This window comes from Hemicordylus capensis, chromosome 10 (assembly GCF_027244095.1).
Source record: "Hemicordylus capensis ecotype Gifberg chromosome 10, rHemCap1.1.pri, whole genome shotgun sequence".
Lineage (NCBI taxonomy): Eukaryota > Metazoa > Chordata > Lepidosauria > Squamata > Cordylidae > Hemicordylus > Hemicordylus capensis.
The window spans coordinates 2,711,565-2,737,975 of record NC_069666.1 but is presented as its reverse complement, the minus strand read 5'-3'; the positions used below and the strand labels follow the sequence as shown (position 1 = coordinate 2,737,975).

At 52.4% G+C, this 26,411-nt stretch overlaps 1 protein-coding gene across 4 annotated transcripts in view; it reads right to left on the bottom strand.

Annotated features, from left to right (window-relative positions):
• The window catches only part of IGDCC4 (immunoglobulin superfamily DCC subclass member 4), a 62,850-nt gene extending 37,519 nt beyond the window's left edge, over window positions 1-25,331 (bottom strand). For 2 of the 4 annotated variants that reach the window (XM_053272900.1, XM_053272901.1), the window contains exons 1-4: window positions 24,975-25,331; window positions 7,790-8,116; window positions 2,989-3,130; window positions 1,393-1,526 (exon numbers count right to left, since the gene is read on the bottom strand). In XM_053272900.1, the coding sequence (XP_053128875.1) occupies window positions 1,393-1,526; window positions 2,989-3,130; window positions 7,790-8,116; window positions 24,975-25,032 (661 nt within the window). In that variant the 5' untranslated portion in view covers window positions 25,033-25,331. Of the gene's footprint in view, window positions 1-1,392; window positions 1,527-2,988; window positions 3,131-7,789; window positions 8,117-11,318; window positions 11,444-24,974 lie in introns of those variants that run through there. The other 2 variants (XM_053272904.1, XM_053272903.1) reach the window with 2 other exon arrangements.
• Window positions 25,332-26,411: the final 1,080 nt, after the last annotated feature.

Genomic DNA, 26,411 nt, shown 5'->3' with positions numbered 1-26,411 from the left:
CTGCCTGCCTTGTAGGGAGGAGTTGGGATTCATTTTCCTCAGGAAGGAGAAACACGGCTTTGCGGCCACTTCGGACAGACGGTTTCAAACCCCTGAGGAAAGCCTGGGGTCGCCCAGAACATGACCGGGAGTTCCTCCGCAAGAAGATCCAACATGGCGGACACATTCATCCAGAGGGACGTTCCCCCACGAATCCCACCCCAACACATCATTGACTTCCCCTTCCATATGCTGTTGTGTTATGGGGGCCCCTGACCTGCTCCAGCTACCACATGTTGAGTTTAGGGACATAACAGGCTCTGGGCACACCCAACTATACAGGCATATGGCCTGTCTTTGCAACTGGAGGCCTCTACGACACCAGGGGACCCCTACAGGCAGTGCTCCCTCAAACAGGGAATTCCAGATGTTGTTGACGACAACTCTCAGCATCCCCGGCCAAAGGCCACTGCAGCTCGGGATGCTGAGGGCTGTTGTCAACCACGTCTAGGATTCCCAGTTACAAGGAACACTGCGCACTGGTCCATACATGTGTACAGTTGCACGTACATTCAGCAGAATCTCTCCTTGGCTGAGTATTCGGTGGGCAAGGCCAGTGAATGTGGCAGACCAGGGGATCCCAAGATGCTGTTGGACTACAACTCCCATCACCTCCTTTGGCCATTGTGGCTGGGGGATGATGGGAACTGTAGTCCAACATCTGGGGACTCAAGCCTGGGAACCCCTGGTGTGGAGGAGGGGCTGAGTCCAGTTGGTTTCATCGGTCAGTATCCACCAGGGGTGCTGAGGAGACCCTCCTGATGAGAGCCTCCCAGATCCACTGAGCAGCCAGAGATCACTCCTCCTGTTAGAGGATCCTGAGCACACGAGTCCAGCACACCCCAAATGAGATTCCATTCCGTCACCATATCTATATTATCCAGATTTATATATATATTTTACACACACACACACACACACACGAGAGGCAGGAACATAGGAAGCTGCCAGATACTGAGTCAGACCATAAGTCCATCTAGCTCAATATTGTCTACCCAGACTGGCAGCGGCTTCTCCAATGTTGCAGGCAGGAGTCTCTCTCAGGTCTATCTTGGAGATGCTACCAGGGAGGAAACTTGGAACCTTCTGCACGCAAGGATGAAGGTGCTCTTCCCAAAGCGGCCCCATCCCCTAAGGGGAATATCTTACTGTGTTCACACATGTGGTCTCCCATTCAAATGTAAACCAGGGCAGACCCTGCTTAGCAAAGGGCATGATTCAAGCTTGCTACCACAAGACCAGCTCTCCCAAGAAAGAAAGAAAGAAAGAAAGAAAGAAAGAAAGAAAGAAAGAAAGAAAGAAAGAAAGAAAGAAGACCCAGCAGTACAAAATAGTAAATGGCAGGCATCTTACCTTTTGAGACACTAAGAACCGCAAAAGAGCTATAGCGTTTCCCCGCGCTATTGGTCGCCATGCACTGGTACTTCCCGGCATCATTCTCCTGCACGTCTGTGATCTGGAGGACGCCGTTTGGGAGAACGATAAATCTGTGGAAACCAAAGCCCATGAGGCAATCTCAAATGCCAAGCTGGAGGACTGCCTATTGCCCATCAATGTCACTGGATAAGTCCAGTTCTAGCACTTTTAAGAGGCAGCCTGAATCAGTCCTCTTGGCTGAGCCTCGCCAATCTCCTCTCGCTCCCCGCTCAGCAATTCCCGACTAGTGATGGGTTCCCAAACGAAGCAGATCAATCCCACAAGAACACGTGGAATACACACAGAAAAGAGCCAACCTTTCCTGAACTAGTGCCCCGAGCGACTGTGATTCAGAAGCCAGACACGCAGTTAAGGATTACGACCGAGTTGCCACGTGGAAAGCAATTTCCAGGCCACTCGGGCTGAAAGCAATTGCAGAGCAGCTAACTTCGCAACATCTACGAAGCTGTCATATTAAAAACACAAACACCGCTATCTGAAACATGTTCCGACCGCCCCTCCGGTTTTTAAGACTTAATATTTTTCTTCTCGCACAATGTCAAGGGCTCTCACAGGCTTTCCGTCAGTTCGGACCCAGTTTCAAGCGCTGGTTGGTTCTACAGGTTGACGGAACTGGTATATGCCAGGGCGCCGCCTTGTCCCCAGTGACTGAGAGCACCCTACTCCTGATCTGAGCCAGAGGTTTCTGTGGCCAGTGGTCCACTGACCGTCCCCAATGGGCAATTGCTCTTCAGCCTGAGACTCTTTCATTAGAGATAACAGGAATTGAGCCTGGGACTCTCTCTAAGCACAGCACATGGTCTTCGACTGAGCTAGGCATGTTCCTGATGGGCAAAGAAAGCTACCGTGAGCCACGTCAGACCACTGGTCCAGCACTGTCTTCTCTGACCGTCAGTGAGTCTCAGGCAGAAAGGGGTCTCGCCCATCGCCTGCTACCTGATCCTTTCCTTAGCCAGGGCTTGAACCCGGAACTTTTCTGCAAGCAAAGCTGGTGCTCTAGTCTTCAACTGTGGATCCTGCAATTTACTGAGGCGGCGCATAAAATATCAACATGTCAAAAGAAGGCTTCTTGTCACGCACGGGCTTGGGATCACAGTCTCCAACTGCCTCCCTGCCAAACTCTGATCCTGTTCATAGGCTGTGGAAGTGGCCTCAGAAGTGCTGGTGAAGAGCTTAGTCTTGCAAGACTAGACTAAGACTAGTCGGGCCTTATTGAAACTTTGGGCCAATGATGAAGAGGGGCTGGAGACAGCCACGGCCTAGACACGTTCCCGAGCAAGCCAAGGGGCAGCTCTGCGGAGCAGAGGGAAGACGAGGGCTGCAGCGAGGAAGGCAGCTGCCCAACTTCCCAAATAAACTCCGAGCCCTTGCGGAGGCTGCATCGGGGTCCCAGGCAGAGGGCACCAACCAACAGACACCCCAAGCAACCCTGGGGAGGACACCACAAGGCGCTTTGTCTGGGCGGCAGGCAAGCACAGTGCGTCCACATTGACTACCAAAAGGGCAACCTACCTGGGTTCTGAAGGCACCGCCATGTGGTCCTTCTCCCAGGTGATTACGGGTGGGGGAAGTCCTTCGATCCGGCACTCAAAGCGGGCCACGCCATTTTCTCCCACGGTCTGGGACTCTGGGTGCTGAAAAAACTGAGACAAAGCTGAGGGTGGGAAGCAGAGGGTGATGGGTGAGAAGGAACGAGAGGAAAGGCAGACAGAAAGATTTAGTTCAGACGGGTACAATTTTTCACAAAGAAATAGCCCCACTGGCTTCGCCCAGAGAGTAGTATTATTATTTATTACATTACATTTATTTATTTTTTTATTTATTATCAGAGATGATAGGGAAGTTTTTCTGTGAGAACTTTTGGCATAAAGTCTGAGTGGGATGAAAGTTGCCCCCAAAGTGCCTCCAGCTCAGCTGGCTGACGGCTACCATTTTGTTTCCCAGAAGTCCCCTGGGCACGATGCTATATCACCATATAGTATCATTCCCAGGAAACGCATAAAGCCCTGGACGGCTTGGGCCCGCAGTATTTAAGAGAGTAAGCCAGTTTATTGTTGCAACCCCAGCTCATAACACACATATTAAACCTACTTTATCAAGCTTAACGCTTATAATGTTTTAAAAGTTTTATTGAGGGTTATTTTAATGTGCTTTATATGATTTAAGGTTTTAATTGTTGTTGTGTTTTAATTTGTAAACCGCCCAGAGATTTTATATGGGGCGGTATATAAATGTGATAGATAAGATAAGATAAGATAAGATAAGATAAGATAAGATAAGATAAGACAGGGAAATTTAAGGTGAATAAAAATGCTGTCCATCATCCAACCAGAGTAGCAAAGCGACCACTATCAAAAAAAGTTCTCACCCACTTTTCCTTTCCCCATGAAAGTTCCTGAAATCCTATTTCCACTGGCTGTAAAGAGGAGGAAGGGCAGATTTGGGTTCAATCCTAATTTAACTGTAATAATAACTGTAATAAGAAAAGGGCCAGGCATGCTCTTTGCTGACTACCATTCACATCCAGGTCATACAGTAGTTTGGATTTAGGAACAACTGATAAGTGTGCTGGTCCTGAATCAGGTATCTCTGCTCAGCTATGAAGGTCAGGGAGACCTTGGGCCAGTCGCAATCTCAGCCTGCCCTACCCCACAGGGTTGTTGTGAGAATAACATTGCATAACCCTCCCCAACCCGTGTGAACCACCCCACCCTCCGTGGAGGAAAGGTCAAGTCACAGACCTGATAAAGAACCACATTATGAACCACTCCGCTATGAATCACACCGCCCATTGAGATCATCTGGAGAGGTTCATCTGCAGATGCCACCGGCTCATCTGGTGGCTACTAAGGGACGGGGCTTCTCCATTGCTTCCCTGAGGCTTTTGAACACTCTCCCTGCTGAAATAAGAGCTTCCCCATCTCTTACAACTTTTAAAAGGGCAGTCAGGACGCATTTATTCGCCCAGGCTTTTAATTAGATACTGTTTTAATTGTGTTTTAATAGTTTTAACTTTTTAATTTTAATTGTTGAAATGTTTTAATCTTTTATTAGCTGTTTTTATTGTTTTGTAAACCGCCCAGAGAACTTGCGTTTTGGGCGGTATAGAAATGCATTAAATAAATATATAAAATAATTAAACAGGAATCTCCTCCATTAATCATGCTAAGGACATTTCACACCAGAGGAAAAGACACTCGGGGCCAGTTCACATGTCTACAACAACAAATATTTATATACCGCTTTTCAACAAACGTTTCCAAAGCAATTTACATAGAGAAATAACAAATAAATAAGATAGCTAACTCGCTGCTTATCCCAGGTAACTCGTCCAGCACTCTCCCGCCGTTTGCTCATCTGCAAGTGGAAATGCCACAGTGGTTGGCGTGGATTTTTTATCTAGGATCAGATTAGGGCTAGTGAAGTAGGCCCTCTCACACGACATACTATCTTTTTCAGAAGATTGAACTGGGATCTCCACTCGCAGACGGGCAAAACTTGGGAGCACGGCGGGCGAGTTATCCCGGATAAATGGTGAGTTAGCCTAGTTCTCGGACATACAAACCCTCACGCAAACCTTTTGGCTCATCAAAACAAAGCTTTGCCCATGTTGGCTCTCTTCAGCTGGAGATATAAATGGCTCTGCCCCCAGGACAGAGAGAGGGGAAGGAATTCTAAGCACTCGTTTCAGACTTCTAGAGACCACATTCCTCCAAAGGTCACGGGGCAGAGGCCGGAGAGAGGAAGGATGCCTACAGTTGTGTTTGTGTGACCCGTCTCTGTGGCCTTGATGGCTGGCAAGTTGTAGGAAGTGGCCAGATCTACGTCTCAAGGGCAAGACAATGGCGGATGGCTTTATGAACAATATCCTGATTCTTTCTTTTGCCGGTGCCATCATGGTGGCCCACTCGCGTCAAGGGAGGAGGATATGGAGGTGGGGAAACGGAGACACCATGGAGCCCAGCAGTGTCTGATCGGATTGGTAGTTGCTCTCTGCGGTCTCTGGCAGAGAAAAGTCTGTCTCAACAGGGCACCCGAGACCCTTCGAACTTTGGCACAGAGGGGTTGAATCCAAAGCCTTGCACTTTCTAGGGATATATTCCACCATTGAGCGATGAGCTCTCTTCTCAAAAAATGGTGTGCCCCTCTTTCACCGGAGAAGGGGCTCATCTGGGAATTTGAAACCAGAACTTCTGCCTTCAAAGAATCATGAACATAGTCTAGTAAAAATGGTGGTTCACCTCCCCGCCCTCTTCCTCAGCCCCGTATCCACACATCATAAGAACGTAAGAACAGCCCTGCTGGATCAGGCCCAAGGAAGCCCATCTAGTCCAGCATCCTATTTCACACAGTAGCCCACCAGATGCCGCTGGAAGCCACAGGCAGGAGTTGAGGGCATGCCCTCTCTCCTGCTGTGACTCCCCTGCAACTGGTACTCAGAGGCATCCTGCTAGTAGCCGTTGATAGACCTCTCCTCCATGAAGTTATCCAAACCCCTCTTCAAGCCATCCAGGTTGTCGGCTGTCACCACATCTTGTGGCAGAGAATTCCACAAGTTGATTATGCGTTGTGTGAAAAAGTACTTCCGTTTGTTGGTCCTAGATTTCCTGGCAATCATCCAAGTTCTTGGGTCAGGTGGGGAGGGAGGAAAATGCCCCTCCCTGAAGCAGGCACCTTGGCTGGCTTGCAGCCTGCTTACGCTCTCCCCGCCACACACTCCCTTGATTGCACAGCTGCCAGTCATCCAATGTGGCCACCAGATGCTGTAGGTACCAAAGTTTGAATGTGTCAAATGGCCCTTAGCCAAGTTGCCCTGGCTAAGCAATTGCTCTGTAAGCACCTTCAGCATAGCTCTCTGCCTGTGGTCCGGCTTATATTGGTTGGGGTGGAGGAAAGGGGGGGACGACGACTAGTGACTAGATGATCATCCTAACTTTGGGCAGGGGAGGGGTGGACTAGATGTCCTCTTGGTAACCCTCAGCTCTATAAGCCTAGGATATTCTGTCTCATGTCTATACCTACATCTCTACAAGGGAGCCCTTCCCCCAGCCATTCCTGATATATTACTAAATATTAGTCAGGCATCCCCAGTGCAATCAGCATGAGGAATGGTCCCTTCTGCGTACAAACAAGCCTCTTGATTGAACACAGCATTGCATCCTGCTGGCTGAGAGATGGATTTCCCTGGGCTCACCCATGCTGAATGCTAAACCGAGAACACAAAGAACTCGCAGCCAGAACAACCCAGTCGCCAACTCTCATCCATCACGGCCCACGGGTTGTTGTCCAAGGGGCAGTTGTCCAAGGGGCAGTTCTGGGGCACAAGCGCACCAGAGGGACTCCCTGCACAAGGCCACACACTCCCATGAACCACAGAACAGCAGCAGCGAGGATTCGGAGAGCCCTTTCCCCAGGGTCCCAAGAGCCCCACAGGTGCTATTCCGCCGCAACCCTCAAGCAACCCCAAAAAGGGAAGCCAGCCCTATTATTCCCATACTGCAGACAGGAATGTTGAGGCAGAGAAAGAGGGTGACCAATTGCCTGAGACCACCGAGTTCATTCACACAGAGGCAACATTTGAATCGGAGATCCACAACCCAGACAGAGCGCCATGGAAGGAAGGAACATCAGAACAGCCCTGCTGGATGAGGCCAGAAGAGGCCCATCTAGTCCAGCATCCTGTTTCACACAGTAGCCCACCGGATGCTGCTGGGAGCCTACAGGCAGGAGTTGAAAGGGGCATGCCCTCTCTCCTGCTGCTGTGACTCCCCTGCAACTGGGACTCTTAGGCATCCTGCCTTTGAGGCTGGAGGTAACCTATAGCCCTCCGACTAGTAGCCCTTGATAGACCTCTCCTCCATGAAGTTCTCCAAGCCCCTCTTGAAGCCATCAAGGGTGTTGGCTGTCACCACATCTTGTGGCAGAGAATTCCACAAGTGGATGATGCGTTGTGTGAAAAAGTACTTCCGTTTGTTGGTCCTAGATTTCCCGGCAATCAATTTCATGGGATGACTCCTGGTTCTAGTGTTATGGGAGAGGGAGAAGAATTTCTCTCTCTCCACTTTCTCCACACCATGCATGATTTTGGGAGGGAGGGAGGGAGGGAGGAAGGAGCTTTCTCTCCAAACACGAAAGGAAAAAATTGCAAAAGTGAGCCCCCTCCCACTTGCATACAAAAGGGCTCCAGTCCTGCCAACACCCTCAAGAGCTGAGACCGCACCCACTTTCAAGCCTATATGCATAGCCTTGAGGACTAGAAACTTCACTCTCCGCTTTTGCATCAAAGTTATGGGGGCTAAAACCGAACACTCACTTGAGACACGCAGCACCACCGTCTGGCCGGCAACAGACCCCAAGGAGCCATGAGCGATGCAGGAGTAGTTTCCTTCCACGCCGGACCCTCCGAGAGAGCCGCCATCGTCCGAAGCCACCGGGGATGACGAGACGAGCAACACTCCGTTGGGGAGGACGTGGGGGTTCCCCTCTTCCCCCAGCGGCAGCCCGTTCTTCTGCCAGGTCACGTTGAGGAGCTGAGAAGCCAGGCGGCAGCTCAGCGCCAGGGTCTGGTTCGGCTCCAACGTCACCTGGCCGGGTCCGGCACCACAGCTCAGCTCCAGGGAAAGCCCTCCGAGGTGTTCTCCTGCCGCAAAAAAGCAGAGCAGTTTGTAGAATAAACAACAAAATCTCAGGCCTTCATGCGCGGGCAGACATAGGAGCGTAGGAAGCTGCCTTCTACCGAGTCAGACTCTTGGTTCATCTGGCTCAGTATTGTCTACCCAGACTGGCAGCAGCGGCTTCTCCAAGGTCTCAGGCAGGAGTCTTGCCCAGCCCTGCCAGGGAGGGAACCATGACGAGCATGCAGAAGCTCTTCCACCGAGCTGCAGCCCCATCCCCAAAGGGGAACACCTTTCAGCGCTCACACGTCATCTCCCATTCAAATGCAAACCAGGGCAGACCCTGCTCAGCAGAGGGAACGATTCATGCTCGCTAACCCAGGACCAGCTCTCCTCCCACATTTCCTCCCAAAGAACCAGACAGTTTCTGAGAGCGCCTGGAAAGGACTAGGGTTGTGCGGATAAAATGGCGGTGGGGAGGTGATAAAACGGCTTTGTGTCGCAGCGGTTCCCCAAGCTTTGTGGCTCTGGATGATGGGGATTGTCATCCAACAACCCCGAGGACCCACACTGGGGGACCCTTGCTTGGAGAAGCCGCTGCCAGTCAGTGCAGACAATACTCGGCGAGATGGAGCAATGGTCTGACTCAGTAGATGGCAGCTTCCGAGGTTCCTGAGATGCTCCGCTCTCCACTGTCTTGTCTCTGTCTGGTCCAAGTGAAACTGGTGCCTGACTCCCTAATGGGTTTATCAGCACAGGCTGTGAACCACACAAGGGGCCTTGCTTGACGCCCTATCGCAGGTTAATCTTACAGCAACCCTATTAAACCTCCTGCTATCTAGTGTTGGGCGGGGGGGAGAAGTGGGGGGGGGAATAAGGAGGAGAGAAAGGAAGGGACCCGGGAGAGGGGGAGGATGCACTCCACAGCACATCCCATGGACTGCAGGGGTGTCCAGACTTAACACAGAGGACGGGTCAGTATGAGCGATGGACAAGGGAGGCGGGAAATAAAAAGGCATTTTTGGCAAGGAAACTAACTGTCCGGTTAATTTAAAGTGCCTTCCCGATGCCTGCAATTGATCAAGAGAGGCGATGACTTCCAAGAGACGAGCAGGGCTGCTCCGACAGCAGGCTCTTGAGCGTCGCTCCGCTGAGGTGATAAATGCAGGCGGAGGCCCCAATGCAGCTGCTTCCCTCCCGAGGAGCTGCAGCTCTTTGGCGGCCTGGGCTCCGCACAGCCAGCAAACCTTTCTCCAACGGCACACTTGTTCCCGACGTTCCTACGGGAAGGCGTGTGGCTGAGGCCAGTCCTCAGACACACGGCCCAACCATGTTCTAGAGACTTCGCCTTCAATGAACTGCCGCCTTTGCTAAGCCGGGTCTGCCCTGCTTGCATATGAATGGGAGACTTGCTGTGGGAGCACTGGAAGCGATTCCCCTGAGGGGATGAGGCCGGAGCGCAGCGCTCGCTTAGCATGCAGAAGGTCCCAGGTTCAAGCCCCACCTTTCCCAGGTGGGGCTGGGAATGTCTCATGCCGGCAGCCTCGGAGAAGCCGCTGCCAATCAGTGTAGACAACAGACAGTAGACAAATGAGCTTGCGGGACCCAGGGTCGGATTCGGTATAAGGCAGCTTCCTACGTCCCTAAATGGTCCAGAAGAGACCAAGCGGCACTCACAATCCAGAGTTCCAATCTATTATCAATCACACTGAATTACCAAGATCTGCTCTATGGGGGAAGCAACCACAGTCCTTTACAAACAGTCTTTGCCCGCTCCTTGAACTTAACGCTTTTGTCACAACCTTCAGTCAAAAAATGATGGGCTCTAATTTGGGCTCTGCCCCAATGATGCCACCCCAGCTTCAAAGAAGGTGCAGAGAGCAACGACAAGAACAGCAATGGGTGCAGAAGGCAAACTGGAGGAGGACCATCCCCAACGCATCTCTCTTCTCCCTTGCAAACGGGACCAGGAAAATGACTAGTCAATCGGCTAACGGGCCTTCCTGCCCACACATGGCTAAGTTCAAGCTTTTAAATAGCCACTGCCCTGTGGCAAGAAAGACTCCCCTCCAGGTGACTGGGGAACCTTGCACAAGTTGAAGGGTATCCCCCCCCACCCCCCGCTTGTAGATCACAGGTGGCCAACAGAGTCAGGTGTGGGGAGCCTGGGTGATCAAAGTTTTAGTGGATTCGTCTTTTTTACGGACTCCAAATGAGTCACTGCAAACAATGACAAAAGCTCTTCTGATCACAAATGCTTCTGGTTGCTTGCAGGTGATTCTTTGCACCCCACAAAGAACCAAGCAAGTCACTAATCGAAAGGTTGGATCAGGTCATTTGGGGCAGGGCTGAATGCATTCAAAGCCCAGCAACTGGGCCATGGAGGAACAGCAAAGGGAAGAAGGCACCCCATGAGAACACAAAGAGAGGGAGGGAAACTTCGAAGGGGCACAGGGGGGGGGGGAAATCTGGGAACACAGACTTCAGTCCCAGGCAGAGTGGATTCAGCAATTTGGCAGACTGCACTGCATCCAGCAAAGCAGAGGCCGTTCATTATACAACAGCAGACCGGCATTCTGGTGTATTAATGTGTGCTGATCGGCTACAATAATCAGATGGACCGAGCTTCAAGAGCTGCACCTAATGTCTGCGCCTATAAAGAGCAAAGATTCATCAAGTGAATCATACTCTATAAACATGGGCCGCAACACTGCACGAATGCAACGTGACAATTTGCTTGTAAGGGAGTTTTACGGCTTCAAGGGATGGTCCAGATTGCTGTGCAACTCTATGGCCCCAAAAGCTCCCCCAGAGGTCCTCCAGTCCACCCCAGCTTTGCACAATGAAGACTGTTTGACTGTACCCAAGGGAGGTGGATTTGCTCCCTCCACTTGCATGGCCACAGAACCGTGCCCTCGTATCTGGCTCCGGGGCACTTTCCAGATTAAACCCTACAACAGGGTCACTATGGATCTCCTAAGTGAGCTTCCGTACTGCCTGTGTTTCGACATCGCAGTCCCTGCGCTGGCATCAAGGTGCCGTTCACATTTCCGATGCCTTCTTTCGGGTTTTATCTGTGTGTTACAGTGCTGCAACATTGCAAAAAAACAGCTGTATTTTCCCGTTGTAGGAGGTTGACGCAAGCTAGAAAAGTCTGCTCCCCCTGCTGGTGGCTTTGCGCAACACACTTTATTTATGGTTTCAATACGATCCTGCCTAGCCAACTACCTGTTGTAGCGTGTAATCCGGGAAGCGCCAAGCAGAGTTCCATTCTCAGCTCTTAAGAGCCATCCCCGTCTCAGCAGTTCTAGAAAATCGAAATCATCCTCTCTGCTTGATGGTGGCAGTTGATCTCCTCCCCCCAATCCATCTACAACATCAACTTGGGTGATGATTCCAGAGCAGCAGAAGCAGACGGCCCAACGCTAGAATACACACAGCCATCCAGATTGAGCCACGGCCCAAAACCATTTCACTTTAATGGATTCTTCCATTAAGATCCGACAAAATGGCTTGTGATTGCCAGCACATTAAAATTACTTCTCCCCCACCCCACCCCAATTATGGGGGTTATAAAAATAAAATAAATTAGCTGTAATTCTTTGCCAGTACCCCAATACAAAAGTCTGGGCTTTATGGAATAAATGAAAATTGATTCAAGTTAGTGGGCATTAAGGGCTTTTTAAAAATTAACGAGATTCTTATGACTTCAAAGCATGGATGGATGAGTCCAGAGTTTCCACCCTCTTGAGGGGTGTCCTTGACGAGGCATTCAGCTCCTTGGGGCAGGAGGGGGGGGAATGCAGGTTTAACTGTGCACACAGCTGCAGATATGGAGTCATAGGAAGCTGCCGTATACAGAGTCAGACCCTTGGTCCATCTAGCTCAGTACCGTCTACACTGACTGGCAGCGACTCTCCAAGCTTTCAGGCAGGAGTCTTTGCCAGCCCTACCGGGAGGTTTTTCACACATGGCTCTATGCCTTGGGGTATTTGAAGAGCGTCGCAGCAGATTCGAGGCAAAGGATTAGATGGACCATTTGCATAGCCACCAGCACCTCCATCAACAACTTTGGGGAAAGCAGAAGCCCCAGGAGTTGTATTTTTTTTCTTTTCTTTTTCAAAAACTGCTGGAAATAGAGGATTTTTTTACCCTGGACATAACTCGGGCTAAGCCAGAATTCGCAGCCTCCCTTTGGAGAAAAACAAAGCCCTGTCTGTCCCTGATAGCCTGCAGGGAGTTCGGGTTAAATCCAAGGAATATGTGCACTGGCACACTCCAATTAGGAGTGGATTGGGGCGGGGGGGGGGGGGAGCCCTGTCTGCAAAATCTCCTGGAGGTGCAGATCTTGCAAAGTCTCTCCTGCAAAAACGCCCAGGGGCTGAGGCTTTTGTGTCATCCCAGGTCATGGAAACCCCATGGAGCTCACCAAGCCTTCATTAATCGACAACTCAAAGAGGGAAGCGGCCAATCTAGCCAGGAGGGCTGCCCAATCCCAGCCCTGCCCTTTCACCAGAACCCAGCCAGTGGCCTTGGGAAGAGTCCCAATGCTGACTTTTGCCTCCGCGCCTCCAGTTGCAAAAGAGAGATCAGGGTACTTTTACCGCCCTGCGACTGGGGAGGCAGGAGTCCACGCCCCATGTCCTAATCTCATCCCTGTTTCTGCACGACCTTCCCTCTCCATGACCCACGGAAGTAGACCTGGGCATGCAAAGAGAGATAAGCCGGGGCCAGGACAAACAGCCTTGAATTCTAAAGCGCACAGGAGCCACTCTGGAGGTTTTTCACGGGCCTATAGCGCTGGGAGACGCGGGCCAACATCCCAGCCCACACTGAGCTTGTGCAAGCAACTGAGCTGCACGAGTGCAAGACGACCGCACTGCAAACTTTCGGGATTCACAGGATCCTTCAGCAGGCAAAATAAAGGCAACTTTTTATTCTGTGAAATGTGCACAGCAGTCCATGCACAGGCCCACATGACTGGATGCACAAACGGTGCACACGTCGTAGAACCTGATGCGTGAACAGGGCTATAAATTGGTCATTCTGAATCTGTTAAAATTATGGCACGGGGCAGGCAGAAGGTCCCAGAAGGTTCAACCCCTGGTGGAGTCTCCAGGGAGGGCTGGGAAAGACTCCCGCCTGCAACCTTGGAGAAGCCGCTGCCAGTCAGTGTAGACAAGACTGAGCTAGGTAGACCAATGGTCTGACTCAGTATATGGCAGCTTCCTATGCTCCCCCTCTTATCAATAATTAGGTGGCCTGTGTGGCTCACTGGAGCGTCTGAATGGAAGGGTTTGCCACTGCCCTTTAAGAGACACAAGACATGGAGCGCGTGCCCGGTTTAACGGACTTTCACTACCATTGCGAAGGGATTATCACTAATTGAGCTTACAGCATATTAGCTGCAGATTACTGCACAAGCGCCAGTCTAAAGTACTCCCGTTTTCCAAACAAGAGGGAATTACAAGCCCCGTTAGGATAATCCAAATCATCTCTCTCTCTCTCTCTTAATTCTTAAAGGAACACCCACCCAACCCTCCGCTCTTTCCAAAATATCCAATTAGTTCAGCTTTGCCGTAGCTATCAAAAACACAACCCTGTGAAAGATCCAGCGGTGCCGGTTTCACGGAGCATCCGCTTCTGGGTTGTGATGGTGCTGCTTTTAGAACTATATCCCACATGTGTTGGCTTTACGCTAAAATCCAAGATTATGCTGCTGGGAGTTGGCAAAGCTGGTGACCCGCCAAGACAGAAGAAACGGCTCACGGCTCCTCCCAGATCGTGGCCTGTCTGGTGGTTGGGATTTTGCCACATCCACGGCTTCCATTTCCACAATGGAAACCGAAGGAAAGGCAAGAAGATGCCTCTCAATCCCAGTTGCCGGGGAGCAAGAGCAGGAGAGGGGGCCTGCCCTCACCTCTCACCTGTGGGCATCTCAGAGGCATCTGGTGGGCCACTGTGGGAAACCACCCAAAGCCATTGGATGGGGCAGTCTATACATGTCATATATAAACAAACAAACAAACAAGGACGCTGGACGAGATCGGCCTGATGCAGGAGGGCTGTTCTTATCATCCCAAGCAAGCAGCCGGAACTGGAAGTTGGGCCCCAGAGCACCGTCTAAGGCAGGGGATGGCCCCTGACTCCATGTTTATTGGGCCTGTGTGAAGTTCTGGCCAAACCGAACCCTCCGCACGCCCCCTCTGGCACCACACAAAGACGGCTGTTCCCACCGCTTTGCCCAGTGCTGTCTGGCCCATTTCGGAAGGCCGGAGGAGTACCCAGCACTTTCCTCCGGGAGGTCCTAAGAGAGGGCTCCGTCTCTCTTCAAGGGCCCCCCCAGCATGGAGAAAAGGGCAGGACTGTGTAAGATCAGCCCAGCGGGAAATGGCTTTCACACACTGAAGGGTGGGTTTTGTTTTGGCCACAATGGCACCTGCTTGGAAAAGAGTGAAGATCACGGGTCTAAGGGCCCATGATGCAGCCACCCTGCTGAAGCTAGCCAGGTCTCTCAGCCAGTGCCTGGTTGGTAGACCCATGCGTGCTACCATTGGGGGCGAAACCATCAGTGGCGGAGCATCTGCTTTGCATGCAGAAGGCCCCAGGTTCAAGCCCTGGCAGGCAGCATCTCCAGACAGGGCCGACAGAGACTCCTGCCTGGAACTTTGGAGAGCCGCTGCCAGCCAGTGTAGACAACTCTGAGCTGGCTGGAGCAAGGGTCTGACTCAGCGCAGGAGGCAACCTCCTACGTTCCTATCCGAAAAGGGCAACAGTCAGCCAGGACAGGGAGACACACCACGGCCATCGGGAAGTTCTGCCCTGCCCCGAAATTGATCTCAGCTCCTAGAAAACTTTGAAGTCATCCATCATTGCAGCAGGGCAGGCTGTATATGGGGCCGTGGGGTGGGAGCACCATCACAGCTCAGGCCTAGTTTCTGGACGCACAACAAAGACCCAAATTCAACCAGGCAACTGAGACAGCCGTGAAGTGCGGGTGCAAAAATGGAACCCATCAACATTTCAAACTGGGCATGGATTTGACCAAGGGACTCTGCTGCTTGGGACCAGGGAAGCAGGATTCCTTTCTAACCCAAAGCATGTTTACATGGGCGCATCACCGCGGGAGCATCACAATGGATGCTGGAGCTGCTGGGGGCCCCCGCTGACCCCGGCGTGGCACAAGAGAACATCTGGATGTTCATTCCACATGATGCCCTCTGCGCGTGAATTCTCGAGAGACGGCGTGTGAAAAAGAACAAACTTAAATTAAATTAAAAACAATCCGCTATGCCAGTTAATGGCCTGTTTGGTCACACCAATTAACTTAATTATTTATTGACTGCCTGTTTAAAAGAATAGCAAAGAGGTAGAGATCTGTGGGCACAGGAGAGGGAAACCTCTGCCTGCCGAGAGTGACCAGAAGCAACAGAGATCAAGGAAATCCTGAGAACATCTATTTGCAAATGAAGTTAAAATAAAAATAAATAGAGCTTGGGGATGAGGTCATAGCTCATTGGTAGAGCATCGGCTTTGCAGGCAGAAGGTCCCAGGTTCGAACCCTGGCAGCATCTCCAGGTAGGGCTGGGAGAGACTCCTGCCTGGAACCTTGGAGAAGCCGCTGCCAGTCAGTGTAGGCAATACTAAGTTAGCTGGACCAATGACCTGACTCAGTCGAAGGAAGTTACCTATATATGGATGGGGGTGTGCACAGCTTAGTGTGAGAGCATCCACTTTGCATGCAGAAGGTCCCAGGTTCAATCTCTGGCAGCATCTCCAGAATAGAGCTGGAAGAGACTCCTGCCTGAAACCTTGGAGAGCTGCTGCCAGTCAGTGTAGATGATACTGAGCCAGAGGGACCAATGGTCTGATTCAAGGCAGCTACCTGTCTTCCCAAATCACAGGATCAGAAATGAGTCAACGAAAACACTGCAGCAATGACTAGCAAAGTCCCAGCAACATGAGCGTGCCTTGTGTGCCCCTCCAACTGCAGGAAGAAAAGGGGTCTGGTGGGTCTCACCAGGGAAGGCATCCCTGAGTTTCATTGGCCACCACCAAAAAGGCCCCGTCTTGCACTGCAGTTTAAAGGGCCATGTGGTCGACAGGATGTGCAAGCATCAGAACAAACATCAGAGGTCATAAGAACATAAGAACAGCTCTGCTGGATCAGGCCCAAGATCTATCTAGCACTGCATCCTGTAGCACAGTGGCCCACCAGATGTCTCCGGGGAGCCCACAGGCAAGAGGTATGTGCCTGCCCTCTCTCCTGCTGTTACTCCCCTGCAACTGGTACTCAGAGGCATCCTGCCTTTGAGGTTGGAGGTGGCCTACAGCCCTCCGACTAGCAACCGTTGATAGACCTCTCCTCCATGAAGTGATCCAATCTCTTCTTAAAGCCATCCAGTTTGTTTAGCTGTCACCACATCTTGTGGCAGAGAATTCCACAAGTTGATTAGGTGTTGTGTGAAAAAGTAATTCTGTTTGTTGGTCCTAAATTTCTCAGCAACCAATTTCATGGGATTTCTTGGCAACCCATTTCATGGGTCTATTATGGAAACATGGGAGAAAGATTTTATTCATTCATTCATTCATTCATTCAATTTCTATACCGCCCTTCCAAAAATGGCTCCGGATGGTTTACACAGAGAAATAACAAACAAATAAGATGGCTCCCTGTCCCCAAAGGGCTCACAATCTAAAAAGAAACATAAAATAGACACCAGCAACAGTCATTGGAGGTCCTGTGCTGGGGGTGGAGAGGGCCAATTACTCTGCCCCTGCTAAATAAAGAGAATCATGCCGTTAAAAGGGGCCTCTTTGCCAAGTGAGCAGGGGTAGACAGAAGCATAATAACCTGAGTGGGAGATCAGCTCAAAGGAGAGACTTGAGGAGCAAGCGGCTGTGCCCCATGGTCCTGGGCTCCCCACCCCACCCCCACAAGTCTCAATAATAGTAATAGTAATAATAGCCTCAGGAGACTGCATGGCTTCATAGAGGCAATTTTCATGCAGTAAAGCCATTGATGTCCAAAACCAAGCCCATCCACCCCCCGCCCGAAAACAGCTTTAATTCCAGGTCCAAAAGCAGCCTCTGTTTATTACCGACACACACAAAATTAACTTGCTACCCAAACAACAAGACTCTCATTGGGCTATTCCGTTCTCCCTCTGAAATGCAAATACAGAGTTAGGGAAACTTTGGGATGCAGGCCAACAACAAATTACAGTGCAATTAAATATTCATTCCCCTCTTAATTATATAAACCAGGACCGCACGCGCAGCAGACAACAGAGCTGGTTTGAAGCAGGCTAGGGCTGAGATTCGGAGCATGCTTCCGGGGAAGAAATCCACAACCAATCTGGGAGTCTGGCGGCCAAAGAAGCAGGTTTCGGACAGGGATGCAGGGCGCATTGATGCACCCATGCATATCTGATGCATGTTCTCGGTCGCTCTAAAACTATGTGTGCATGTGGCCAGAATGCAAAGGGGGTTTTGTTTTTACGTAGCATCTGGGTTTCCAGGACAGCATCGGACTTCTTTTTCAAACTCCTAAGAATCAGAAGTTACATCAATGAGAAAATGTTTTAACAAGCAAATCAGTCTGCGAACTTCTCATTCGCCTTGACCCTATTATAGATACCAGAGGGGGCCTCTAGATGCATAAGCAGCTGGCTGAGCGGGGGTGGAACTAGCTGGACCCCTGGATTTCTGATAGTACCCCTGCTAACTTGGCAAAGAGGCACCTTTTAATGTGGTGAGTCTCTGTATATTTAGCAGGGGGAGAGTAACTGGCCCTCTCCACCCCCAGCACAGTAGGTTGTGAGCCCTATATCACTAGTCCAACATAGTACCAGCGGGGATTCGAACCGGCAACCTTCTGCTTGTTATTCAAGCATTTCCCCGCTGCACCCTTGGGTGGCCTCCTTATGCACTGCAACCCCAATCCTGTCAGCACTTCCCACAAATGCTATTTGTGTTTTGTTTAAGTCTACAGAGCCAAACAGTGCATTTAATGTAACACAGAACTAGGCCCTAAGCTAGTGGCCATTACCCTGCCTTGGAGCATGAATCCCACAACTGAATTCCGCATGACAGGAACATAGGAAGCTGCCTTCTACCGCGTCCATCTATCTCAGTATTGTCTTCACAGCCTGGCAGCGGCTTCTCCAAGGTTGCAGGCAGGAGTCTCTCTCAGCCCTATCTTGGAGATGCTGCCAGGAAGGGAACTTGGAACCTGCTGCATGCAAGCGGGCAGGCGCTCATCCCAGAGTGGCCCCATCCTCTACAGGGAATACCTTACAGTTCCCATTCAAATGCAAACCAGGGTGGATCCTGCTTAGCTAAGGGAACAATTCATGCTGGCTACCACAAGACCAGCTCTCCTCTATGGTGGACCTCTGCTATGATGCAACATAGTTCTCCCTTTTGTCTGGGCAAGATGTCACCCGGGGCATAGAAAATAACATGCAAGCTGGGTCATTGCTACTTTTATTATTTAAAAGGGATATTTTTATCCGCTACCAGCAAAAAGCCAATCTAATTCCTCCCTCCATGCAACCCACTTTTTTCTCAAATGTCTTCCCCGCCACCCCTTTAGAAAACTGCATGCAGAAGTTAGGAGGGTTTTGAATAGACTGTGTGCCTTTTCAGGCTGATATTGTATCAGGAGTCAAGGGCAAGAATGAGATCTCCATACAGGTGACAATGCCAAAAAAATGAGCAAGCGATCCTCTGGAAAAAAAGAAAGAAAAGGCATGTGATTTCCCAGAGAATGGGAGACCCCAAGTTCTCAGGCAGAGACAGCAGGCTATTCAAAACGTTACCAGCATCTGAGGCCCGGGGAGAAAGACAGTCCCAAAGCCAGGGACAAAACCAGCCTTAACGTCGAGGGAGGAAAATCCACAAAGGGGATCTGAGCACGGATACAAATGGCATAAACTGAGAATTATTTAATCGGTCCACTGGACTGGAAAGAGTGCTTTCTCCTTTTCTTTCCCAGAGCAAGGTCTGTCCCTTTCGGGAGCCCCAAGGCGAAAGCTGTGCACACACACCCTTGGAGAAGCCAACCAGATTATCGCTCGGTCCCCATCCCACCCCACCCCACCCCTCGTAAAGGGCCTTTGCAACTCTGCAGGGGGAACCGCATCAAAGCAAGAGACCTTGCCACAGAGAGAATTGTCAGCAGGGGCAGATTAAAAAGAGCTCAGATGAAGTTTATTTGCAATATATGTCTGCAGTTGTGCATCGCTGATTTATGTCCCATAATTCAAAGGGTTCCAAGAAAAGAAGAAAAGGGATCCTCCCTTGAAAGGGGAAGGAGGAGCCAGAAGAATGGAGAAAGAGAAAGGGGTTGCCAACATTTTTCACTGCCATTGCTCCTGTGCCTTTAAGAGCACAGGAGACTAATGGGAGACTATATGTGTGAGCGCTGAAAGATATCCCCCTCTCTGGGGATGGAGCTACTCTGGGAAGAGCAGAAGGTTCCAGGTTCCCTCCCTGGCGGCATCTCCAAGATCGGGCTGAGAGAGAGACATTCCTGCCTGCAACCTGGGAGAAGCCGCTGCCAGTCCGTGAAGACAATCCTGAGCTAGATGGACCTATGTATGGCACAAGGCAGCTTCCTATGACCCCTACTTTTACTCCGATGCGTGCAAGTCTTCAATTACAACTCAACTCAAGCCGCAGAGATGCAGCAGGCCAAGGGAGAGGGGATTTCAAGTCTGCAAGCTCTACTTTGCCAGGTGTATGTGTGCACGCACACACGCGCATGCATCTCAAGCATTTAAAAACCCAATTTACAGCTGGGGAACACTGAGGCTGATAGATGCACCACTCGGCCAGGCAAGCAGACATTCCAAGTCCCAGAAATAAGTTCAAAAAATGCAGCCGGCTTTCCTCAATCACTTTGTTACATGGAGCTTTTTGATTATAGCTTTTGTTAAGCCCCTGCTGAACTACCAGCAGAATCTGGCCTATCTTGTGCCTGCCTGCATCACAAACAATGGAACTAAAAATTAAACGGCAGTCCTATGTGTTCTTATTTGGGAGTCCGTCCAACTGAAACCAGTGGGGCTTACTTCTGAGTGAATGAGGATAGGACTGGGTTATCTGCTTCTCCACAATGATGAAGCTAAAAAATATTTCTTGCAACTAGCTTTGATTTTATTTAGATTTCTATGCCACCTTTTGTTCAAAGACTGTGGCTCTCCCTACTAATCACTCCAGCCCTTTCCGTCCAGCATGCTGAAGCATTCTGTGCCACTCAAAAGTCTGCACACTCCTACGCAACCAGACACTCAGACAATAATGTACAAGCGAAATAAAGCTGGAAGGAATGACAGCACTAAACTGTGCTTTCTCCATGCCATAATGTGCAAAGTTGTCTTTAGAAAGAGTCCAGGTCATGGGAAATCTCCAAAATACCCCAACTGTTCCCTTTCACATCTCCTTTTTCTGTTGTCTTGCTTAAGAAATGAAGAGTTCTGTGACACTCAAAAGCTTGCTCACTTTGTGATACTTCGCTGGCCCGAATGAATGTCTTACTCCCCCCCTCTTCTGGTGCCCCCTCTTCCTCCTGGTCACACCTCTCCATCTCCTTGCTTAAGTGCCACCTTTAAATTTCCAGGCACCAGGGTGGACTGGCACCCAGGAATTTGTATATGACACATTTTTATGCCGCCCCACACACAAGTCTCTGGGCGGTTCACAATCTAAAACCGTTTAAAATACAGATGACACTTTTTTTTAAATGTCATACATCTGGGAAAGGAACACGGTTCTGCTGGACTTGCGGGGCAGAGGGGGATCAGGACGGCAGCAAGAGGGCCAGGAGGCTTGAAGCTTAGCCTTCCCCATCGTGGTCCAAATCCACAGCCCCCTCCCCCAGCCCCCAGCTGAAACTAACAAGCAAGGCTTCTCCGTGATCAAAGGTCGCTGCCGCTGGGGATGAGAGGAGCGGGAGTCCAACGACATCTGGAGGCCCAAGTTTGAGAACCTGGAAGTAAAGGGAAACGAAGCCCAGCAGGGCGAAGGAGGCTTTAGAAGTCCTACGTCATTTGGCTACAACAGGAACGAGGTTTTCTCTTGCATCTGGGCACACCAGGAAGTTTTTCACACGGGGCTTTTAAAGCCCGTTAAGTCACATCTCCCCCGGAATGGAGGGGGTGCATGCACACAGCAGCCAGATTTACCCCAAAGTCCGGGCGAGTTATCGGGGAGCAGTTCACACACCATTCGGGTTCTTCACTGCAGGTTAGAGGGTAGCCTGATTTATATCCGGGGTAAAAATAAATCCACTTGTTGTGGTGTGGGACAACTTTGAGTTTGCAGTAAAGCCTCCCAGTAAAATTTAATCATGGTAAAGCCTGCTGTGTGTAGAAGTCCCAGCTGGCTTCAGCCAGGTTTTCTCAGCCCAGGCAGTTCTCTCTCTGAAACAGAACTGAGGAATTCTCATCCTTTGCTACTTCCCTTCTGCTTGCCTGGACAACGGCTGAGGTTTCCACCAGAGCAGGGGAGGCTTAAGGCCTGCATGGTATCCTTTGCTGTTGCGTCTGAGGTCCACCAAGCAGATGCAAAACCATGGCTCAGCGGGGCAGAGGCAATTACCTCCCACCCCACAAGGAATCCTAGCCTGGGATGGTCTCCAAGCACTTTCTGCATCTGAGTTACTACAGATCAGCGAGACAAATTCCAAAGCTGGCCAGCAGAGCTGCACAAAGACCTGCTCAAAGGCAAGTCTCCCGTCAAATATTCCTATCTGTCAGGCAAGAGTGGAGAGAAACAGTGAGGCAAGGGCAGCTGTAGCAGGTTTTTTTTGTTTTCTTTTGCAAAAATTGTACTTATTGCTTTGCAAAAATGCGTTATTCTGTTCTGCCAACATTGTTTTTGTGAAAAATATTGAGAGTTCAACGTTCTTGCTGATCTACTGCATATTACCCCTGCTAACTTGGCAGAGGCGCCTTTTAACGTGGTGATTTTGGAGAAGCTGCTGCCAGTCTGGGTAGACAATACTGAGCTAGACGGACCTATGGTCTGACTCAGTATATGGCAGTTTCCTATGTTCCTATGTAAAAGCAGAGAAGCAGGATTTACTTTTCTCTAAAAAGTTGGCAACCCCACATACCATTTAAAATACTCTTTTCAAATTTACTGCCTAATTAAAAAAAGAGAGATGTGTAATTACCCTAAAGTGATGTCTTTGGATGCTTAATAATAAAGTAGGAATCCTTGAATTCCCTTCAAGCAGCCCTTCTGTGCTCACAATCAAGCTGGTTAAAGAGTGAGAAAGGGGGAAGTGTTGCTTTTGAGAGGATCGTCAAGTGGGACCAAATAGGCTGCCCTGAATTCCAACCTCCTGGTATGAGGGACTACTAGATTCCCCTTCACCCAGCAGGCCCCACAGAGCAATCCAGAACACCAGGTGCAAAAGCAAAGCCCAGCTGCAGGCAGAGAGCTTCTTCAAAAGAGGATCCTTTCTCCCAGCTCGTGCCAGTGAGTCAAGAGTCACACCCTGCAGATCAAGCACAGGGTCTCCAGGCCAGTGCCAGTATCTCCAAGGATACTGCAGCAACAAGCCACAGGGGCGTCGCTAGGGGAGAGGGGGCCGTGTTGACCCCTCTCTCTGGCGGCCGCTCGGAGTGAGGGAAATAATGGAAAAAAATAGAGAGGAGTGAAGCTGGGGGGGGGGTCCTCAAGAGCTGGGGGCCCCGGGTTCTTTGAACCCATCCGCTCAATCATAGCAACACCCCTGACTCAATGCCACTTAAGGCAGGGGGGCTCTCTCAAACTTGGCTCCCCAGATGTTGCTGGGTTACAACTCCTATTATCCCCAGCCACAATGGTCTTTGGCTGGGGATGATGGGAGTTGTAGTCCAGCAACATCTGGGGACCCAATTTTGAGACCCCCTGACAAGGGCATTTTCGAGAGGCTTGGACAGCCTTTACCAAGCCACCCTCCTCTGTGAAGAGCCCCTCCCACTTCTAAAGCCAGGGCAGCAAATGGCCACGACCCCATGCCGAGGTTGCCCATTCCATGCCAGGGGGTGTTCTCAAACGTGGATCTCCAGATGTTGTCGGACTACAACTCCCATCATCCCTGGCAACAATGGTGGGAGGGATGATGGGCCTTGGAGTCCAACAACACCTGGGGAGCCAAGTTTGAAAGCGGAAACTCCCATCTCCCCAACTACTGGCCACTGTGGTGGGGGATCAGGGGTGTAACTAGAGGAGAGGGGGCCCATGTTCACCCCTGTCCTTGGCAGCCCCTTGGGTTGAGGGAGAGAATGAAGAAAATAGCGAGGGGTGGAGCTGGGGGCCCAGGTTCTTTGAACCCATCCGCTCAGATAGAGCTACACCCCTGGGACCATGGGAGTTGTAGTCCCAAAGCCGCTGGAGCTGTGCAGCCCTGCTCTAAGTTAACCGGCTCCTGGATTAGGACACTTCATTTCTAGGCACTTGAGAGGTCGTCATCACCTCCGCCAGAGTCGCACCTTGCAGGAAGGTAAGGTGGAATTTAGGCAACCAAAAGTAACCCACGCCAGACGGTTTGCTCGCATGCCACGGGGGCCAGTTGGTCCCAAGAGTTGCTGGCTTGTAAGGGCTTGCAGCACCTCACCGCGGCCGGCGAGCCTGCTCTAAGCAGAGGCCATTTGGGTAGAGAGGGATGTGGGCATCTACCTCCCCCCCACGCCCCGCAGGAGATTTACCTTTAATGGGAGAGTGGAGAAAAGGAGGCAAGTTTACCCTGATGACGCAAGCGCCTCCGAATATGCAACCCAAGCGTCCGGGCCATCTGGCAAGGAAACCAAGCGGAGGCATTCAGGGGACCCCACCCCAAAAGGCGACAATCCTGGGCACACTTGCTTGGGAGGAAGCCCCGCTGGACCGAGTAAGCGCGTGTCGTGTGGGACTGCGCTACACGCACCCCAGCCTTGAGTGCTGGTATAGGCCAGCTCCCCACTGATTCCGCGGCCCCCACCTTATTCTCTCACTGGGTTTTCTGCAGCCTGCCCTGCAAATGCTCAAACTTTTCCCCAACCACAGAATGCGCGCACACGGACACGCACACCCATCCTGCAGGGAGCATGTGCGTGCTTGTTTCCCGAGCGCCAAGTTTGTTTTCTTTTCCAAGGAGAGCGTGTCCAGCTCGCCTCGCGAAGTCCTCCCCGCAGACGCCGCCCCCTCGCCCGGTCCAGGCGCCTCTACACAAACAACAAGCCCTCCGCGTCCGCGTGCCTCCGGTCCAGCTCTACTGGCCGCCCTCGTCCCCACGCGCGCTCGCGAGGCCAAACACCACGCCAAGCCCGGGCCGAGAAGAGGCACCGCGCGCCGGGGCGCAACCCTGCGCGCCCGCTGCCTCTCGAACAATAGCCGCCGCCGCCGCGCCGTACACCTGCTTCGAGCCGTCAGGGCGGAGGGCGACGGACGGGGCCCGATCCGCAGCCGCGTGCGAGGAGCGGTCCGCTGCCAGGCGATCCCAGGGGGCGCCAGATCCTCCGAGCCCTCCCGCGAGACCCACGGCGCTCTCCGCCCCAGCCAAGCGCTCCTCCGCGCTCAACACCCCGCCAAGCAGCGCATGGTCCATTGTCAGCCATCCGCGGGGTCTCCTTTTGGCCCACTGGGCAGCCGCCGCGCTCGCGAGGAGAGGCTCGCTGGCCCGCCCCGTCCTCCCTCCCCGCGACCAGTTTTTCTCTCGGCTTACTCGGGGGTCCCCCCGCCGCGGGCAAGAGTCCCGCAGCCTCTCCAAGAAGGCGCCCCGCGCGCGCGGCTCCCTGGCGCGCCCTGCCGCCGGGAACGAGGCGAAGAAGCCTCCCGCTCTCCCCGCCACCCGACTCGGGCCGCGCGACCGACTCCCGCCGCTCCGTCTCCCCCGGGGGCTGCCCTTACCTCGCACGGTCAAGGTCAAGGCGAGCGAGGCGAGGCCAAGCAGCGCCTCCAGCGCCATGAACGCCCGGCGTGGGAGCCGCGGGCGACCAGGAGGGGCCCGGCGGAGTCCGGCTGGCTGGCTGCGGGCCGGGCTCCTCTAGGCGCGCCGGCGGGCAGGGGGCTCGCGCTCCGTCTCCTGCTGCTGCTGCTGCCGCCGCGGCCGTCGCTGCTGCTGCTGCCGCCTCCCCTCCATCGCCATCTTGTGTGGATGCGAGAGCCGAGCCGAGGCGCACTGCGCGCAGCCCAGCCCGCTCCTGGTGCTGCTGCTGCTGCTGCCGCCGCTGCCAGCCAAGTCCCGCTTTAGGTGTCCGCTGGAGACGCCTGTGCCTCCGCCGGCCAGCAGCGAGGGGGCAGGGGAGGGAGGAGACGGGGGAGGCGCACCCCCCCCCCGCAGCCGCCCGCCTTGCCTGCAAAAGCGGCGGCTGCGGCTGCTGCGCCGGCCAGATGGGGCCCTCCTGGCGGGGGCGGGGCGGGGTGGCCGCTGCTTCTTCGGGCACAAAACGCGGGGCGGCAGCAGGCTGGCGCTGCTGGAGGGGGCTGGCCGGGCGAGCTCTCTCTGCTGCTGCAGCCCCCGCGCAGAGAAGCGGGTCGCCCCCCAGGCTGCGCTGCGCTGCGCTGCTTTGCTGGACGTGCTGCTTCTCTCTCGCCGTGGCTTTGGCGCGGCAGACGGAGAGAGGCGCTCAGCCCGTTCGCTGGCGAGAGAGCCGCTGAGGGTGCACGGAGCAGGCTCGGCTGGCCCGCTCTCCGTGAAGTTATTCGCTTCCTCCGGGGGGCGAACTGGCTTGCACCCCACTGCCCCTCATTTTTCTTCAAGATATCTGTGGGTGGGACACAGCTGGCCCGCCCAAAAATGCACTTCCCCCCTTTTTTTCTGATGCCACTAAACCCCCTCTCCCCCCCCCCCCCGCCGCCCAAAGTCCACAGTATCAAACCATCGAAATCTCCAGAATGGCATTCGAGAGTCACCTGGAGGAGATGCCAATTCCTGGGGCTTCCGGGCCAACCCTGGATGCTTGGCAACCCTGCCTACCTCACAGGGTTGCTGTGAGGGTAAAATAAAGGAGAGAACCCTGGATGCTCCCCAGGGTCAAAACTAGGGGAGAGGGGGCCGTGTTTGCCCCTCTCCCCACTGGTCCCTTGGAGTGAGGGAGATCATGAAGAAAATAGGGAGGGGTGGAGCTGGGGGGGGGTCAGGAGGTGGGGGTCCTCCAGGTTCTTTGAACCCACCCACTCAATTATAGCTATACCGCTGATGCTCCCCCAAGCTACTTAGAGGAGTGCTGGGAGGATTCCCAACACTGGAACCATTCCTGGAGATCCACCCTCCTCGATATGCTTCTGCAATATCCAGCCATTAAAACCTCCAGGGCTGCTTTGAAGACTCCCTTGGAGAGAGAT